The 20,909-nt window shown below is 43.2% G+C and overlaps 1 protein-coding gene across 2 annotated transcripts in view; it reads left to right on the top strand.

Moving 5' to 3' along the window:
* Positions 1 to 20,909, top strand: part of SBK1 (SH3 domain binding kinase 1) — a 401,362-nt gene that overhangs the window by 366,902 nt on the left and 13,551 nt on the right. For both annotated transcript variants that reach the window (XM_069210338.1, XM_069210340.1), the window contains exon 2: positions 3,039 to 3,241. In XM_069210338.1, the coding sequence (XP_069066439.1) occupies positions 3,039 to 3,241 (203 nt within the window). The remainder of the gene's footprint in view (positions 1 to 3,038; positions 3,242 to 20,909) is intronic.

Raw genomic sequence — 20,909 nt, 5'->3', positions numbered from 1 at the left:
GAGCCAGGAAAGGTTTTCAGATTCCTAGGTCTGTCATCCACATACTACAGTATAGAGTGAACCTACATGAAACTTCGCAGCTCATGGCATTGATTGTTCCTCTGGTGGGGCATAGCGTTACTGCATGATGTTATTCGGTTGGAATCTGTGGGATTGGTATTCTATAGGTTAATGCAGGACCTTTTTAAAGGCATGAACGATTACTTTATTTCTAAGATTATGAGCGAATGCAAAGCGAGTCAAAAGATAAACATGACATTAATGGAAGTGATGAGATGGTTGGAAGAAAGGGCAATTACGGTAAAGAAAGAGAAATGCCAAATAGGATTAAAGTAGGGGTGTATCTGGGACATATGTTCACTTGTGATAGTATGAGACCAGAAAAGTGTAATTACGGCTTTAGTAAAGGTACCTTCACCAGCCTTCTTCGGATTAGCAGAATACATTTAAGGATTTCCAGACAAGTATGCTGATGTGTTAGAAGCCGCAAGGGAACTAATGCACAGGACAGAGCATTATTAATGAGATGATAAATGAAGTGTTTAAGGATATTAAACAAAGTAAATGTAATGCTTCTAAAATGGAGAGTTTCATTCAAAATGTCATACCATTATAGCTACTGATGCCAGCAATAGGAGCATCTTTGTGAAAATGGTGAATAGCCAGGGCAACATTGTTGTGACTGCATTAAGCAGATTGAGGGAATATGAATTATATTCTTCAACTATTGAAAAAGTAGCACAACTTGCTGCTGGCCATTACACTACAAAACTCTAGAAATGAGTCGGGGGTCAAGTGTCTGCAAGATATCATGCAGTGCATTTTTGCGATTATGCATGTGAAAGTGTTGAGAAAGGGGTTTCCGCCTGTATCAAGGTTGCCTACTGATGGAGAAGGAAATTATGAGAGTGGTGACAAAAGTCGGATTGATGATAATCGTTGTTGAAGAGTTCGCTTGAAAAGAGAGTGGAAGGATTCCATTTAAAATATGTGACTATGAAGAGAGTGAATCACAGATATTTGAAAGACTGGGTTGATCGTGAGAATTTATGTTGAAAGAGACCGAATTTTAAAAGTGATAAATGGTCTGATTTAACTCATATGGAAAGTGTTCAGGAGAGGTCATATCATACTGACTACAAGTTTAAAAGACACTCGCATTTCTTTAGCTTGTGAAGAATATGCAGTATCCTTTGAAGGAGATTAGACTAATGATTTTGGCTGGTTGGACCTGAATAGGCAAATAGAAGACTCTGAAGTATTGTTAATCATATGGAAATAGTGATAACTGTTTCGTGCCCCAAGTCAAACACCTTTACCTCCAGCAGAAATAATAATGAAACCAGGAGATAAATTGGATTTAGTATTCATGGCAATGGTGTATGTTTTGGGTAAACAAAATAAATATATAATAAGTTAGCCTGATTAGCAATCGCAATGTATTGCCTTGAGAACACGTGTAGTGTGACAATAGACAGAATACCTGAATTTATTACTTACAGTTTTAAAGATTCTTTTCTTTTGAAGTGATTTTGACAGCTAATGTATTGCACTTCACCTCAAGGCAAAAATGTGATATTTTATGAAAAAAGCGGACATTGGAATGCTCAACACAGACTATAGGCATCTAGTGAAAAGGGTAATTAGATTAGTAATTTAAAATATACAGTGTGGGCATTAAATGTGACACAATGGATGAACCATTTCAAAGATTTATTGTGGTCGTTTTGAACTAAGACACATTTGAAAACAGGAATATCTTTATACATTTTATCCTAAAAGAAAAGATGGCTAAGTCTAAGTTGATGACTCCCTGGTTGGGTTGTTCTGGGTTTATGTAGGTAGACAGAAGAACTACTAATCAAGTACAAGAGAAACACAGATTGTATAAAGAGATATATAAAGAGAAGAAGGGTGACATTTATTGAGGTAGATGATGATAACTGGAAAGTGGTGCAGAAAAGTAATATGGTGAAAAAGTAGACACTAAATCCTCTAAACCTTGTAAAGCAGTGAAGAGGAAACCAAATGTGGTGAAACTGGAGAATGGACAAATGAAGATTTGTATAACAAACCAAAGGAGTCAAATTTGGTTTTAAGTTGCAAATATTTTTTTCTTAAGACAGATGGCCTGTTATACACAGTCAGTACGTGGGCATAGCATTGCAAGATTTGGAAATTACTGTGCTGTTTCAAATGTAATATGGAATCCATCTGAGTGCGTGACTATAAAAGGGATAATTCGGGACTGCAGGGTATACATACCAAAAGCTTATCTAAGAAATATAGTAAGAGAGTTTTTACAATTGTTTCTGGGGATGCTATTAGCTATCCGAGGCCTATGGTCATTCCTTGGGAAAGTCTGGGCAAGTGAAGTTGGGCCACTCATTTAATTCTGCTAAGATTCCAGTCTTTGGCGACAATTGGAGGTATTTGGTCAGATTCTGTTTTAGTAACTTTTTGGTCGTACCTTCATTTTGAAACTGGACACTCTTCCGTTCATTGTTGAGGAACTGAAGTATTTCAAGGTCTTGATTTGGTTTCACGGTGTGTCCGCAGGTGGGTGGAGGGGGCTATTTATCCCCCACAATTAAATTAGAATATTTTACTTCTGCGCCACTGTACTATAACAATATCCACAGGAGCAACTTGTTTATAGCAAGCCATGATCCTGAATTGTGTATCATAATTTATGATGATATAAAAGAGGGACATTTCCTCAGCATGCATAAACATCAAATTCCGCTGATGGTAGTTTTGTTCTTGTAGGTTCTGCAGACTATATTCCCTTGAAGACAATGAGTCAACATATGCAATGAACCATTGATTCTCTATCATGTGCTTGCTATTCGTGTTTCTGAGCATTGTGGGTGTTTTGACTTGGATAAGTGATTGCTGTCATTTTTTGCTGGCTCATTTGGTAACTGTGTGTGTCTGAATGATTCAGCGTTAGAATTAGAAGTCTGTGAGGTTGCAATAAGTCTACATTACAAGTCATTACTCATCCAGCATCATTCTCTGCCACCTTCTCTTTACAGTGCCAAAATGAATGTGGGCTCAATGGAGCAGGAGCCAACCCGAAAGCTGGCTTGTTGTGGAGTGCCCCTCATCACCGAGGACATGCAGTCTCTGGCTATCCGCACCCTGTCTGGCGCCGACATCTACAAGCACTATGACTTGATCCGGGAGCTTGGCAAGGGCACCTATGGGAAGGTGGACCTTGTGTCCCACAAAGGCACAGGTACGTGAGAGGCTGCCTGCCCTTAATTTAGTATTATTTTCAACTGTTATTTCCACATGTTCTCTGTTGGAAATAACGCTCTTTATACTAACGTTTTGGGCACATCTGGAACATATAAGACCTCTTATATTGTTTTCTGTGCACTACTTTGGCAAGACAGCATATCCACTAGCCACGATTTAGCCAAGAAAATCTACAATAGTACTAGTATATTAGATGCTGATACCTCAACTAAATAAATCTGCAATCAACCTTTTCTCTTATAGCAATTCATGGCAAAAGCTGCCCTTTTGATAAACAATTTAAACTGGTATTTTGAAATCCCCTCCATAGAAGAACTCCAAATGAACTAATAATTCGACTTCAGAAATTGTAGCTTTCAGTAACCACCCTCAAGCCCATGTAGGTTATTCTGGTGCAAATGAATAGCAGTTTGGATCGTAACATGTCATCTTTTTTGCATCATTATTGAGGTGTTTAAGGTATGGAAGTGAGAATTATTATTAACTACTGCTAGTGAAAAGTGTTGTTTTACTTCATCCTTCTAGCTATCCGACGGAAGATGGATATGTCGCTTTGGTTACTAATGAAAGAGATTTGTGCGGGGACAAATGAAAACTATTGAGTGGTAGATTTTCAAGGTGTAGTGTTGTTAACCCTCAAATTACTATGGATTTCACATCTTGCTTTACCAGGAGTAACACATACTACTTCCTGAAAGGGCAGGTCCTCCCATCCGTTAAGTACAAAATTCTCTTTGACCCTCTCCGAATACAAGCTATCAAGCTTGAATCTAAATCCCACACATGTATTCTGGTAAAAAGTGCTTCATGTTTTCCATTTTAAAAACGGGAACTACTGTGAATGCTTTGTAAAACTCATAACGATAAATATATAAGGAGTCTTGGTAGCTTGCTTGATCTCCATAACATGTTCAACTCAGAATTGTATTTCTCATCCGATCACCAGCCACTTCTGGCACAACTATTGATGATACAGATTTATTTATGAATAAGAAAATCAGGTCTCCGGGAGCAGGCACTCTGCTTTCCATGAAAGGAATGGCCCAGTCGATACCTACCAAGGACTTATCAACCCCAAGGGATGTCTCCTAGAGATCTGCTTTATCAAGTTTATATTGCCTTAGGATTCATATCCCTGATGTCCTTTAAATCAGGCAATAGGAGTGCTCTTAGGTTTCATTGCACTGACCTGAGGATACCCCCAAACATTCAATCCTTGTGAAGCACAGCAGGTATCAATACACATTAACGTCCCACCTTACACTAACGCCTTTAGAAGTCCTTGCCTTCCTCCAATGAAAAAGTATTTAACACATTTCAAGACCATTTCACTTACCCTGGGGCCCTGTGGTTCTACCGCAGCAGCCCTCGCTCCCTCGTGGTACCTGAATCCTCCACATTGTGTCAGAGCTGGCCTGTCACACACCGTCAGCAGCCCACAGGCCGAAGGTGTAGGCCTAGTCACCGCGCCTCTTCACAGCCTGAACCAGTACAGCATCGCAAGCAGTAGGTACTGGTGAGGGGCACTCCAGAATTGGTTTACTCCTCCTCACTGGCAGATGTACACCAAGCCATATCTCTGACATACCTGGGTACACATGGTCCCAAATGGGCCTGAGCTGCAAAAGAGACACATTGGGGCTTATAAACTAATGGTTTGCGCAGGAGCTTGCTTGGCTGAAAGCAGATCAAAACATTGAATTGATTTACTTACCATTCTAAAACATCGCAGGCCCTGCGCAATAGTGTTCAGTGCTGCACGTGTGCCCCCCAACCCTTAATAAATGAAAGGCATTGAATAGACTATGTATGGGCAGTAACGATCCAAATATCTGGTTATTTAGTACCCTGTTGTGTAACAGTGTCAACTATTGTGTGCTTTCTTAGTGTGTCAACACAGGAGAGACAATGACCATTTTAGTCTTAGAATTTATCACTTTCAAACATTTTTCTTCTATGCCCCGTTAAAAAATCTATTTTCTCTGTGAATTTCTCTTGGGAGAAGAAAACCTCTTATCCACAGTGCACCGCTTTTTATCTTTCTAATGCGTGGAGGTATAATTTGCAGAGAGCAAGAAGAATGTCACAGAATGTTTTAGTCAGCACGCAGTCATCGTGGAAATTAGCAGCCGTCTTGGATGAAGCCCCTAAAATGGTCAAAATAGCAACAACATTAAACAGAAATTGGCAAACTGAGTCATGAATTTCAGCAGCTGAATCTGGGCTCCAATCCTAAAGGATGCAGCAATAAGTGTGCCCATCCTTAAATCCCTAAAAGCCACAAACAAGGACAAACAAACACAATTGGTGCACACAAGCAATGGAGAGACGTGCAGCACGCATCCACAGTAAGAGAAGCAGAACATAACTGACAGAGAGAAATTAAAAATATATATTTTGTAATGTATTTAAACACCAGTAACATTTCAAACAGAAATGTACGAAAGACAATTATATCACCTAGAAGATAGGCAGAATGCACGGCTAATATCAACCAAAGAGAGGGAATGAGTTATGTTGTAAATGTGCCCCTTTTGTGTCAGATCAACAGCAAAGCAAGCTTAGATATATTGCTGAGTTTCCACACTAACCAAATTTGAAATGTTGGTTCTTTGAGCAGCGTTAGGTATTCTTTTTCGTGGCATCGCAACAGACTCCATGTTGAGGCGTGGTCATCTTTTCGAGGCTAGCCTGTATTGCTGGTGGCATCGATTTCATGTTAAAGGGCACAAGAAGAATGAACGATCAGAATGTGAACGCCTCACACAGTGATTTAGGTGTGACCAGAAAGTTCTGGTTGGCAGATCATAGGTCCCTGGTATCGGGTATTGTGAATGAAAGTGTTTGCAAGGTAGGTGGGGACTATGCCATGGACAGCTTTGAATACTAGCTTCTTGAATACTAGTACTTACTGGAGAGATGGTTTGAGTACCTCACTTTGCTGTCCAATCTGTCTGACTATTCCTGATATTGTTTTACCCCTGGCCATTTACGTCTTCGTTGTTACATCCCAATCAGCTCTTTCCTTCCATCTTTCACCTTTTCTCCTTTATTGTTCTTTCCTCCACCCTCCTTTATGTGCCTTTTCCCTTCCATCTTCCTTCTCCTTTCTCTCTTCTATGGCTACTGATGCTCCTTTTAGCCACTCCGTCCCATTTTCGATTCCCACATTTTCCAAGCAGATAAATAATAATTAAACTGAATTTGTGTGTTAAAAATGTAAAAAGATTACCGACATTCTCAGACAATAAACATTTATACATATCACTTTCATTAGCCTAATCATGTAAGTGCTAAGAATTGGAAAGCCAGTTCCCAAAGTGGATATTTATTCCCGAGAAACAAAAAGATATCCTAAGATACAGTTTCCTCCCAGGCTGAGAAAACCATTGGATGATGTTCCTGCCCAGGACTGTCATGGCTCGCCCGACAAGGAAGTATAATGGCTTTCCCCCTACCTAATCAGGACCAGGCAGCTTTCACTATGATCCAACAGCCCTGTGCCAGGTGGGCTATCAAGGCAGGGGTTTCCGATGGCAGAGCCGACTTAGGGCCAGATGTAGCAAAGGTTTTTCCCCATTCTGTGTCTATGGGAAAAAGTGTTTTTACATATGGCCCTTAGTCTCTGCTTCCAGAAACCCAGTTCTTCCACTGACTCTATAAAAGAGCGGGACAGCATCACGTTTTGTCAGGTAGGAGCACCAATGTACATCAGTCTTTCTGCTCCACCAAACTTCTAGACTCTCATTGTCTACTACTTTATGTTATCTTCACATGGAAGCAAAGATGCTAGAGGAGAAGAAAGAATACATATAGTTTGCTCATTTAAGAAGACACTGTACCCAAAGAGCACTAACTTCCTCAGTCCCTGGACCAATCTTACTCTATCTTAATTTTCTGTTCAAAATAACTACTTTTGCAACTCATTTTTGAGACATTTGCCAGCTAATCAGCTTCTTAAAAATATGTTTTTTACTCAATTGTTTATTCCTAAAGCATTAACATTTCGTTTGTACTTATTGTTTAATAAGAAAAGAAAATAAGCTGTTGTTTATAATTACACAGCATTTAGCATTTGTATCCCCATTTAAAATAGGGACCTTCATGATCCCTTTGCAGAACTTGGCTTTGGTTTTCAATCCTGTAAAGACAACAAACAGAAATGTTTTTTAAAATTAAATGGTAACACACACAGACGTGCTCACTCAATCATGAGAAAATGGATAGACACCAAGGGAACAAATACACGGAAATCTACTTCTACTTTTATGTCCTGTACCCTCCGTTACAACACTACCAGCAGCATATTCACAGATCACATCAGGTGATTCCCTCATTAATCCCACCTACAAGATTGGAATGGTATGCATCTAATTTGACTCCAAAATGAAAATGGACAAACAAGTACAACCAAAAACTGTTACTACCACATCTGGTTCCTCGACAAAATACAAAGATTCATGATAGATCAAGAAAGACACAAAATTGTGCAAAGAATTATTGCAGCTAAGACTACTACATAATAAACATATGCACTGGCTGCAAAAGACCACGAATGCTGTAGCTACAGTGGCCACAGGGAGTATCAAATTCTTAGATTGTACGCCCATTTTGAGGATATTTCACTGGATCTAAATCCTACCAGGAATTAAGTTTAAATGCACAGTACTCCTACATGAATCTAGATCTTTTCACCAGGGGATCCTCAGTGAAACATGAGGGATGCTTGTCAGTGCCCTGTTTTCCCCATTAGTAGCCATCTTTTCTTTATTACTATGTGTGCTCAGCTTTCTCAATTATTCTTTTCTGCCCTGCATATGCATACTTGTTTTGTCATTCCTCTGCTACCCTTTCCCAGGAATATTTATTTAATTTTTCGGGAAGAGCAGCATATAATGTGCCTTGCAGTAAGATGGGCAGGCCTTGAAGTATGAAGCTGGTCTTAGCATCGAACAACAAAGACTGCTTGGTCTCTTGGACCACCCTCACGAAGGGCCCTTCTTGCTATCTTGGTCTGAACCCATATATATTATAGGACTCTCACTAAACACTCCCCAAGTAACAAGTTCATGTTCAGTCGTAGGTGCAACCGCTATACAAGCTAGAATAAGAGTCTTGCTGTAACAATGGAGCACTGCACCTGGCAGTCTCACCTACTGGAAGTGGTACATGCTTAGGCTTAACAACTACATCCCTGATTGTGAGAGGTTTGCATCGCTCACGAGCGAAGACTTTTATTCCCTGAAATCCCTGTAAATCACAGATACATGGTTGCTTTAGCAAATCAGAACTGTTTTCCGAACTCTAGAATGGCAATGCGCGTGTTGGCTTTAGTCTGTATAGATATTATCAATCACATCCAAACAATGGAAATGTAATCCTATATTCCAATCCAGTACATCCTAAACTCGATACATTAAAGTTATCTTTGATTTATTTATCAAAACGTTTTCTTAAGTAGTTTTGTATGCCCCTCAATATGTTTTCTCCTCTCCACATCAAAGTGTTTGTTTGCAGGTAGGATCTCCCACAGTTAGTTTGCTTTTTTCGGATTTAGAGTCTTACATTGATCTAGTTTAAGGCACTGTCCGGTCGCTCTTGGATAGGGCAGGCAGTAAGGAAATGTATTAGCATTACCACAGGTGTATGTGAAAGATAATCCAGATCAACTGTGAAGTCTGCCTTCCATTAGGCCTTCCTTGATGGTTGCAGGCAACATTCATGCTAATATGTAAAACCAAAATTCGTTGTGTTATGATCAGACACAGATGTGGAGCTGAATCCCAATCCTTTATTTTACCAACCCACATCCAGTGGATCTGCTAGTTATGAAGGGGCATAAGATGTTAATTTGAGGCATCCCGAGGTGTTGTTGTGGTTTGGGTTTTGCTTCTGTCAGTTATAGGCCCAGTGACCTTGGTCACTAGGCCCATGAATCAAGATTCAAAGTTAGTTGAAACAGTAGCTAAATTGTTGATTTTTCATCTGTAGAAGATGGGACTCTGCTGTCATTGTTGGGTGCGGAGCATCTCACTGCTCTGCACCCAAAAACTGAACTACAGGAAATCTGATCTGTTTCTGCTAGAGGTACACAGTGTGGAGGTAGTTTTTTCTAGTAGTCTTTGGACCTCTTTTTCTTCTCCTACACCAAGACATATACCACAATTTTGTCTTCTGTTTTTTTTTTTACATGACTACCCAGCATCACAATTGAGTAGCAATATCTGAGCAATAACGTCAGTGTCAAATGTAACATTAACTCGCCATCGAAGCAAACTTTACCTCTCAGCTGTCAGTTTCTTGGACTGGAAAACCAAAATGAACAGAAGCGGGTCTCCGTCAGCTCAAATATTACCTTTACTATCTGCATCAAATATATGGTCAATATTTCGTGTCACTAGTTCTGCCCATTCCAATATGACTTCCATTTCATCTCCCCATAATTACTGTTTGGTAGTAGTGAGAACTGCATTCAGCTCCCAATTTGACAACACAGTCTCACTCGAGGTTGAGCTGCCAAAACACCAAATCGTCCTTCACGTCATTCAGAGTAGCAAGAATTGCAGCTGTAGAGAAACTTGAAATTTCATCACTTCGACCTTGAAATCACTGGATTAATGTAAATATCTGAGTCACCTTCAAGGCTCCCTACCTTAGTCACCAGAGCATCCACCGGGAGGTCCTCAAATATCACAGCTGCATAACACACTCAAGGACGCTGCCTGTGCTTAGCCATCAAAACCCTTTTCCAAGCTTTCCGAGTTCACTGCAGCTCGAAAGGATGAAGGCGCTTCACAGTCTAATGACCCCAGCTCAGGAACGCTCTCATTTTACTTTAGACAACAAAGCCACCCACGCCTCCTTCAGAATTTGTTTTTAAACAACTTCTTTTTTTCAGAACCACCTATCCTTCTTACTGAAAGTACATAGGGGTGATTTAGTTTAGGGAGTTTCACTCTCAATATATTTGATTAATCGACTGATACATTTATTGATTCATTCAGCACTTGTGGCATGTGTTGTGCACCAACCTAAAAGTCCAACGTTCCTCCATGTCCTACTTTGCCTAAGATTTGCTGGTAACCTTATTATAGCTATTGGAAAATAAATATGGTAATCAGTAATTATTCCTCCTTTCAACAAAGATCCACATCACATTCTAAGAGGTTTATCTGATTTATTCAGGACTGTATCCTAAATTAAGACTTTATCATGGTTTATGAAAATCCAGACTCAGTCTCATTCCATTCTTATGCTTTGTTATGCATGACATCATCTGTTTACAGATCACACCATCTTTTTATAGATTGCACTATCTATTTCTAGATTACCCATTTTCTATAAATCACACCATCTTTGAATAGATGGCACCATTTCTTGAGGAATCTTTTTATAGATCGCAACGTCTTTTTATAGTTTTTATAGTTTGCACCATTTTCTATACAGAACACAATCTTTTTACAGATTGTGCCACATTTATACCTTGCACCTTTATTTATAAACCAATGCATCTTTAGCTAGAGTGCCACGTTTTATTCCATTTCCCGTTTAAGTCTTTTTTTATCCTGTAAATTGCTAGCCTTTACCTCTTTTTTGTTTCCTGTTGCCCCTGCCTTCCTCTTTTGTACCTCCTCAGCATGTCCTTCGTCGCTTTCTGTATGTATTACTTCAGTTTCATTTCTCCATCCATTCTTCCTTTCTCATTGCTGTTCTCTGACATTCATCTATCATCTGAGTCCCATTCTCACCTCTTCCATCTTCCATTGAAGATGAAAGAAGTCACTCTTGTGTCTCCTTTCTCTCTCTCTTTTTCTTTCTTAAGTGATCATCCATGCCCCTGACGACACCACAGTGAGCACTTACGTTTCATCTGGCTATTTATCACCCTCCCTGAGCTTGCTTAATCCACCATTCTGCACCTATGTACTTTATTAATTTAGTCTATCGATTCTCTCGGTCACTAGACCTCGTCACCTGTCACGTCCCTAACAATGACAGCATTTGTTCTGCTCCTCTGCCTGGCAGTGGCGTAGCGTGGGGGGTGCAGGGGGGGCCGGCCGCACCGGGCGCAACATCTGGGGGGGGGGGGCGCGCTCGCACTCGCGAGTGCTAAAATCCACGGGTTAGGGGGCGCAAATTACTTGCCTTGCCCCGGGTGCTGACAACCCACGCTACGCCACTGCTGCCTGGTACTTCCAAGCTTCCAAGGGTCATGGTTTTCCTTGGTCACTCACAATTCCGGCTCCCTCTTACACTTTGTCCTTACTCCTTCACACCTCCCATCTGTCCTCCTCCTCTAACATCATCCTTAAATTGAAAACAAACCCTTGCACACTAACACAACAGCACTGAATTGTTCCGTGTCCCCTTCTCAAAATGGAATGCATCATCTGTCTGCAGGAAAACAATCTGTACCACTGACTGCTTCCCCACTACAACTCACCATGGACATGGATGGGCCAGAAGGACAGAGTCACACCAGCATACAGTTTTTTGCCACACACCACAGGGTAGTTGCAAGGAAGAAGAAATGAGTCTCCTCCTTTCAGAACACTTCCAATCATCACCTACCCCATACCAGATTCCCGTCTCTGATCCCTTAAATACTGCATTAGCACGGTTATCACTTCCTTCAACATAAACATTGCGAACCTGTAGGAGAACTAGTGGATGCTGCTCATAAGCCATAGTGACATCATTACCCCAATCTACTCCACCTCATTAATCCTGGAGACCTTAACCTCAACCAAAATAACCACCAGCAAAACACCATGTCCTGCTACCTCCAGCTTTCAGTGTAGAAATTCTTCTGTTTCTCGATAAACACTACTTCAAATAGATACAACAGTACACTTAATTTTTACCGCCCTCATTAATAATTTATATTTTCAACAAGTGTATGTTTCATAACAGGTACAATGTTTCACCGCAGGCCCAATCAGTAGCACAAAAACTGACTAATTCAGAAGGCATCCTTCCTTTTTGAACGCCACTAGTCAGAATGCTTAACGCACATTGCAAATGTGACACTGTGGATACCCAGTTGAAATCGGCAGTTAAATTAGTAACTGCAGCCCGTAGCAACCAATAAATCTCTTTGACTTACCAATTTGGTGCTTCCCTATACCCTTGCCATTATCCTCATTTCTGCCCCTTGCTGAGGCTTTTGCCCACCTGCCAACAGAATGTGAGCAGTGCGTGTTTCCCTAAACTCTTTTGACTCTCCTGGATAGGGACGCAAAGGGGGTAATTTATAGTTTGATGGACAGGAAACTCACAAACGGAGTTCACTGCTCGCAAAAAAATGATGATCGGTTCTCCTCATTGAAGGTCAAGAGGACCATCAGCTTTTTGTTGAAGAAGCTTCCATTAGCTTTGATGATTGAAACCTCCCTCTGATGGCCCGACTGAACAGGACCATCAGAGGTAGAGCATCACACTGCTCGCCCTAACGAGGGTGGACCGCATGATGTGCCTTTTTCTGTCTGTCACCACCAGGTAAAAAACTGCGATGAGAGATAAAAAAAAACACAAATAATAATACCACCCCCACAGAAAAAAACTTTTCTGGGTGTGGGAGGCATGAGAACAAGAAAAGTGTTATCCAATACAGGCTGTCCACCAAACATTTTGTACCTTGACAGAAACCATTATGAGGATGGTTCTTTATGGTACAGAGATCACTGCTGGTCCAGAGGTGATCTCTAAATTTGGTTGTTGGTAGTCTGTCAGCGTGGCAGACGTAATGTCCTCTGCCACCACAATGGATGTAGTCCATTCACCAAGCTCTAGACCTGGCCTCTTACCTCTCTGCAGCAGGCTCAGCTTCTCCAAAAGGGAGTGTTTTTTCTATCGAGTTTACCACCTGCATGGCTCCATTCTGTAATCGATGTTGTATAATTTGAACTGAGTTGTGGTGGACCACAGTAAATCTATAATTGGTATCTTGAACACAGATCCCCTAGTGCAAAATCCTTCATTGTGGCAGATAATAGAGCTCCCTTTTTTGCAGGACAATACTTTGCAAAGTGTTGCACATTTTGGAGCCCATTCTGAGTCAGGGGCCGTGGTATTCTGGGAGGTAGTGGTCCTCATGGCTGTAGATGGGGGGGAATTGGAACCATCCAGCTCATTTCCAAGTTATGGCAGTTGTGGAGCACGCCAGATAAAGGTCAGGGAAACATGCGGCACTTGACCTGATAATTTTGACTCTGCATATTAATCCTATTCTGTGCTTGATAATGTGAAATAGCTGGTAATTGGAGTGGAGATACTGACTGGAATCCGTATCTCTGTCACCAATGTCTTAATGTCCAATTACTGTCAAAAGAGGAAGAGAGCATTGGTCCGAGTGTGTGAATGTCACATGCCCCAGTTCCCTCCATGGTTTCAGCGGTCTCTTTTCAGACCTTCATACTTGGTTTTCCTTCGTTGCTATATTTACCCATCTAATCATTTATTTTGAATGCCACATTCGAAGTGTTGCGTCACAGTGCTTCCTGTGTCCAAAAAGCATGTTGTGAAGGCTGCTGAGCTGCTCAGCCACCAGCAGCTCTTTGGATTGCTTGTTCTGTTTTTCTTAATTATACACACATCTTAGATCTTGGCCGGCTTACCGCCTGCAAGCGCTCTGGCATACTGGATGCAAATCCCGCTTGGTCTTATTGCTTGAGGAGTGATGGGTCAGGTGCAGCACTGACAGCGGCGCCACCATGTCCCGGTGGTGACAGCTTAGAAGGTCAGGCCCTGTGTAAGTGTCAAACCCTTGTACGGACTACCTCATCCTTTGTGACAGCAGCCCCACGGACACAAAGTGCATGCTATTATCTGGGTACTGCATGAACAGGCTGGCTTCCGTTTCTATAATTGGGCATTTAGAGTTTGTGAATGCTACTTATTAGGCATTGCAGAAGACCTCTGTTCATCCTTCAAAATGGGTTTACATTAAAATGATCGAGCAAGCTCTAGCCCCCCAAACAATGGCCCATATTTATACTTTTTTAGCGCCGCATTTGCGCCGCTTTTTAACGCAAAAGTGGTGCAAACTTACAAAATACAATTGGGGCATATTTATACTCTGTTTGCGCAGAATGTGCGTAAAAATTTTTGACGCACAATCGGCGCAAACCCTGCCCCATATTTATACTTTGACGTCCGACCCCGCGGGCGTCAAAATTCCACCATGTGCGTCATTTTTTGGAAGGGGGAACCAGCCTTGCGTTATTTATATGCAAGGTAGGCGTTCCCTTCCAAAAAATGACTTTAAGACCTGTGCCCCTTATTTATACTCTGACGTCATTTTGACGCACAGGAGGGGGTGGGCCTTAAAAAACGGCACACAGCCTGATGTGCGCCGTTTTTTAACGCCTGGGTCAGGGCAGGTGTTAAGGGACCTGTGGGCTGGGAAGGAGCCCAGAGGTGCCCTCCCCTGCCCCCAGGGACACCCCCTGCCACACTTGCCCACCCCAGGAGGAAACCCAAGGATGGAGGGACCCATCCCAGGGAAGTAAAGGTAAGTTCGGGTAAGTATTTTTTGCCGATTTTTTTGGTGGCATAGGGGGGACTGATTTGGGCCCCCCTACATGCCACTATGCCCAATGACCATGCCCAGGGGACATAAGTCCCCTGGGCATGGCCATTGGGCAAGGGGGCATGACTCCTGTCTTTGCTAAGACAGGAGTCATGTCAATGGAGGTTTGGCGTAAAAAAGAATGGCGCAAATCCGGTTTGAGGCCTGAATTTTGACTCAGACCTTACGTGCACCATTTTTTGACGCACAACCCCCATTTTCCCCTACGCCGGCGCTGCCTGGTGTGAGTCATTTCTTTTGACGTACACCAGTCCGCAGTGGCAGCTAACGTCATTCCTTTAATAAGGCACCCGCATGGCGCGTTGGAATGGCGTTAGCCGGCGGTATAATTTTTGACGCACAACTGCGTTGGCGCAGTTGTGCGGCAAAAAGTATAAATATGGGCCAATTGTATTTTGTTAGATTTGCGCCGCTTTTGCATCACAAAATGACACAACTGCGGCGCTAAAAAAGTATAAATATGGGCCAATGTGTCTTATTACAGTAGGGTCCATCAACCTTTCTCGGTAGAACATCACAGTCAGCGAGATAGGAGTGGAGTCTAAACTGAATGCGTATGGCCAGTGGCGCGATGTGTGACTTCTGTACCTGTATGCATTCAGTTATTGAGCTCACACTTAAGTGAAATTCACTGGCCGGGCGGGTGAAGATGACTCTCAGATCCCGCACAATACTTGGCCATGGATCACCTGTAGAAGTAGAAGCCAGGTCATGTAACCTATGTAGGTGGTCCTTAGCACCTTTTCTTTGATTGGCCCACAAGTAAAAGAGATAGAGCACTTATTCTCGTTGCCATCTTTTCATGTTGAGAAAGATTATCAACTGAGTCTTATTCCTTATTGCATCAGTGATCTCTCCGAGTGGCTGACTCTTGTTACAGGAAAGAAGAATAGGATCAGTATAGATTTGCTTTGAATTCACAAGTGCCAATGAATATCTCAGGCGTCAACAAGACTGAAGACGCTGAAAACTGCCCTTGTCGTATTTGTTAGATATTACAGGCTGCCATCCTACACCCAAGCTTATTTTCTGGTTTTGTTTACCAGCACCTGTTTTCTTTTAGACAGTGCAGCTGTTGAATGCTCCGTAAAGACTTTCCATGAAGGACTTGAGTGTATCCTGGGAGTCGACTGTCGAGATTAGAGTCCACAGAGAAGACTCCAAGCAAAAGGATAAACATTTTGATGATGCAATGCATTGTAACAAAGAAACAACAACCAGAGGTTGGAAAGCAAGTCACGGGCAGACACTGCAATTACAAAAATGCATGCAGACAATGAAACCCCTGTCCTTCGCTGTGCGTGTCATCTAGCTCTGCGTAACATTAATGCACTTCAAAACACTGCCTCTCCAGCCTTTCATTTAAGAAGACACCGCCAGGCTTGTAGTCCAGAGATCCATTTGATCACATAGTGGAAATATTACTTGATTGTCCTAGACCCTCTTTCCATAGGTTTGTCTGATTTCAAGCACTCTCTTTTTACCCTTTCATTGATGCAGTAAGCATTTATCTTTTTGATTACTTTGATCTGCATTATTTCTGTGAGGCAGAATATCTTGGTGGGTGTTAATAGACTACACACAAGGAAAGGTCATGGGTCTCAGGTCTCCCATATTTCTTCCCCTGTGTATCAGAGATTACAGTACAGATTAGCATTGTGTTGTGACACAAACCAGAGTGCAACAAGGTTTAACTCTTCCAGGCTCCATTTTGATGAAATTTCTACTGCATCTTAAATAAGATACTTAACAATCTGTGATACACACTAGGCCTTGAGAAAGCCCTCAGCGCCCCTCGCCATGCGTGAAACTCATGTTGGCTATTAACATGTCCTTTCTGCAACCATGTCCTATTCTCAATCAAAACAAAAAAATAAATTCCAGCCACAATTAAAACATGGCTGGTGATTTTCATGGAAAGATCCAAGGATATTTTATCCAAAACATATCTATACTAACTAGTAGTAAAGTAACATTTGACAATGTATTACTGGGTCTTCAGGTGGCTCCAAGCATAAGCAGTGTGCATCTACTAAAAGACAATAGTCAAAAGAATTGGGCCTAAGGAGATGACATACAGCCTTTAAATACCTGCAAACTATTACCATGGTATGATATGTTCTCCAATGCCAGGTTATTGTGATTATTCCTGCTGCTATGGTTACTGGTGAGTTGAAGATGTTTGGCAGTGTAACTTATTATTATCTATATAAAGGGGCGTACACTCAGTGTGCCAAGCTGAAAAGGGCTTGAGCCGCAGTGGTGAGCTTTTATTCAAGAAGGAGAGTCTTTATCTTACAAATGAACTTTAGGAGACCATAAAATGTGTTTGCGATGTTTGGGTCCGGGATGAAAGGTGGGTTAAAAGGGTACACCTCAACTCATCCCTTTTTTTCCTACAAGTGTGTAGGAAGTTACTGAACCTTCTGTAGCACCCAGTGAGGCCTAGGAAGGCTCTCACTTGGGATTGTGTTGTAGGGTGGAGTCCATTCTAAAACAGCCTGGATCTTCCCCTGCAATGGTTGAACCTGGCCTCCACCTACCAGGTTGGCCAGATATACAACCTCCTCATGCCCTATCTGGCACTTAGAGGCCTTGATAGTGAGGCCTGCCTTCTGCAGGGCCTCCAAAACATTCCATAGGTGGACCAGGTGGTCATCCCAGGTGGAGCTAAAGACAGCTATGTCATCAAGATAAGCTGCACTATAGGCTTCTAAACCTTGGAGGACTGTATTCACCAGCCTCTGGAGAGTGGCATGTGCATTCTTCAAACCAAAGGGCATAACAGTAAATTGATAATGCCCTCCAGTGGTTAAGAATGGCATAGGGTGAGCATCAGTCTTTGTGACTGTGTTGAGCTGACTGTAATCAGCACACAACCTCATCTCCTTTTTCCCATTTTGTGAGTGAGGGTTTGGTACCAGCACCACTTGTCTAGCCCTGGGGCTGTCAGAGTGCTCAATCACTCCTAGGTCAAACATCTTTTGCACTTCACATTTGATGCAATCTCTAACATGATCAGGTTGCCTGTAAATTTTACTCTCAACAGGCAAAATGTCCCCTGTGTCAATGGTGTGTTCACACCATGTTGTCTGACCAGGTGTCAGAGAAAACAGTTCAGAGAACTGGCCTAGGAGGTTCCTACTGTCCTTTTTCTGAGACTCAGAAATGCAGTCTGCGAGGATCACTCCATCCACTGAGCCATCAGCTGCAGTGGTGGAGAAGAGATCAGTAAGAGGGTCACTCTCTTCTTCCTGTCCCTCATCAGTTACCATGAGCAGGGTCAGATCAACTCTGTCATAGTAGGGCTTAGGATGGTTCACATGAAGCACCCTGAGGGGGCTTCTGGGAGTGCCAAGGTCCACCAAATAGGTGACCTGGCCCTTTTTCTCAAATATAGTGGGGGGACCACTCCATTTGTCTTGGAGTGCCCTGGGAACCACAGGCTGCAGGACCCATACTTTCTGTCCTGGCTGGTAGACAGGACAGCCTTCTGATCATTCCACTGCTTTTGCAGTTCTTAGCTGGCCAGAAGGTTCTTACTGGCCTTTTTCATGTACTCAGCCATCCTGGATCTGAGGCCAAGTACATAATCCACAATGTCTTGTTTAGGGGGCTTGAGAGGTTGCTCCCATCCTTCCCTTACCAGTGCAAGTGGACCCCTAACAGGGTGTCCAAACAGAAGTTCAAAGGGGCTGTAGCCCACTCCCTTCTGATGAACCTCCCCGTAGGCAAACAGGAGGCACGGCAATAGGACATACCATCATCTCCTGAGTTTTTCAGAGAGTCCCATAATCATGCCTGTGAGAGTTTTATGAAATCTCTCAACCAAACCATTGGTTTGGGGGTGGTAAAGGGTGGTGAACTTGTATGTGATACCACCTTTTTTGGAAGACACCTGGAGAAGATTCCCAGGAGGGCCTTTGCCACTGCAGAAGCTGTAGTGGTCCTTAGAGGTATAGCCTCTGGATACCTGGTGGCATGATCCACCTCCACCAGTATAAATCTGTTTCCAAAGGCAGTGGGAGGGTCTAGGGGGCCAATAATATCCACCCAAGCCCTCTCAAAGGGAACCCCAACCACTGGTAGTGGAATTAGGGGGGCCTTCGGAGTGCCACCTTTTTTGCCACCGGCTTGACAGGTGACACAGGAGCGACAAAACTCCTTTTCAGACATGTGGGGCCAGTGAAAGTGTAGGACAAGTCTGTCCCAAGTCTTGCTGTGCCCCAGGTGACCTGCCAGGGTATGACATGTGCAAGTTTCAACAAAAACTCTCTATACTGCAGGGGTACTACCAACCTTCTGATGGCACCAAGTTTGGGTTCCCTTGCTTCTGAGTATAGGAGGCTGTCCTCCCAATACACCTTGTGGGTGCCTCTGACATCCCCTGATTCTTGAAGGACAGATTGCTATCTTAACTCTTCCACTGTGGGACAGGTGTGCTGTGCCCTACTGAACTCCTCCCTGGCAGCCCCCATGCACCTTCCGGTTCAGCTGTATCAGCTTTCAACTCTTCAGGTGTGGGTTCTACCAAGGGAGTGGATTCCTCCTCCTCAAAGGGGGAATCCTCACTGGAGGGTGGGGTAGGGGCAACCTTTTGCCTTTCCTACCCTTGGCTTTGGGAGCCTCTGGGGCCATTGTTCCAGGCTCCAAGATTCCTTTTTCTTTTTGCTTCTTGGCCTGAGCCCTGGTCAGAGAAAAAATATGCCCTGGGATGCCCAGCATTGCTGCATGGGCCTCCAACTCCACTTCATCCCAAGCTGAAGTCTCCAAGTCATTCCCCAAGAGACACTCTACAGGTAAGTCTGTAGACACTACAGCCTTCTTTGGGCCAGTACCCCACCAGCTGAGATCAACAACTGCCATGGGGTGGCATACAGTGTTGTCGTGGGCATCAGTCACTTGGTACTGATGACCAAGTAGGTGTTGTTCAGGAGACACCAGTTTTTCAGTCACCATAGTGACACTGGCACTTGTGTCCCTGTAGGCCTCTGCCTGAACACCATTTAGCAAGGGCAGCTGCCTGTGCGTCCCATATTAAAGGGACAGGCAGCAAGGGTGGCAAAATCAATGCCCCTATCTGAGACTAAAACAGCATCAGTAGTTTCCATAACTAAGCCAGCCCCAACCACACTTCCTAAAGTGAGGCCAGCTACAACCTTGGAATGGCTACTGCTGCCTGACCCACCACTACTGTTGTTACTAGGGGCTGAGGTGGGGTTGTAGTGGTTGGTGGTTTGGTGCTTTTCTTAGGCAGGAGCTGTCTCCTGGCCTACGGCCCTTGTTCCTACAGACATAGCACCAAGGATTCTTGTTATGGGAAGAGGAAGAGGATTTGGACTCACCCCAGAGGAATGTTTCGGGCCTGATGAAGACTCTTTAATTTTAGTTTTGCCCCCACCCTTGTCCTGAGACTTACCTGCTCCTTTTTCCTTGCCCTTGTCACCCCCAGTGTGAGGGTTTCTGCTTATCCTTGTTTTGACCCATTTGTCTCCCTTCTTTACCAATTCTTGGGGAGAGGTCAGATCTGAGTCTACCAAGTATTGGTGCAACAAATCAGACACACAATTGTTCAGTATGTGCTCTACTGAAATCATATTGTACAAGCCCTCATAATCACTGACTTTGCTGCCATGCAACCTGCCCTCCAAGGCCTTCACAGAGCAGTCCACAAAATCAACCCAGTCTTGGGAGGACTCTTTCCTGGTCTCCCTGAACTTAATTCTGTGCTGTCCAGTGATAAGACCAAATCCATCTAACAGAGCAGACTTTAAAACTGTGTAGTTTTCAACATCCTCCTCTCTGACAGTAAGAAGCCTATCCCTACCTTTGTCAGAGAAGGAGAGCCAAAGGATAGCAGCCCACTGTCTCTGGGGGACCCTCTGAACTTTGCACGCCCTTCCCAGAGCAGAGAGCCACTTATGGATGTTATCCCCCACCTTGTATGGGGGAACAACCTTGCTAAGATTTCTGTAATCAAAAGGGTCCTCCGTGACCCTGGGGTCCTTGAAACCAAAGTTGCTGCCACCATGGGGTGTTAACCCCAACCCCTGCC

Source organism: Pleurodeles waltl, chromosome 10 (assembly GCF_031143425.1).
Source record: "Pleurodeles waltl isolate 20211129_DDA chromosome 10, aPleWal1.hap1.20221129, whole genome shotgun sequence".
In the NCBI taxonomy this organism is placed as follows: domain Eukaryota; kingdom Metazoa; phylum Chordata; class Amphibia; order Caudata; family Salamandridae; genus Pleurodeles; species Pleurodeles waltl.
This window is presented reverse-complemented; position numbering and strand designations above follow the sequence as displayed.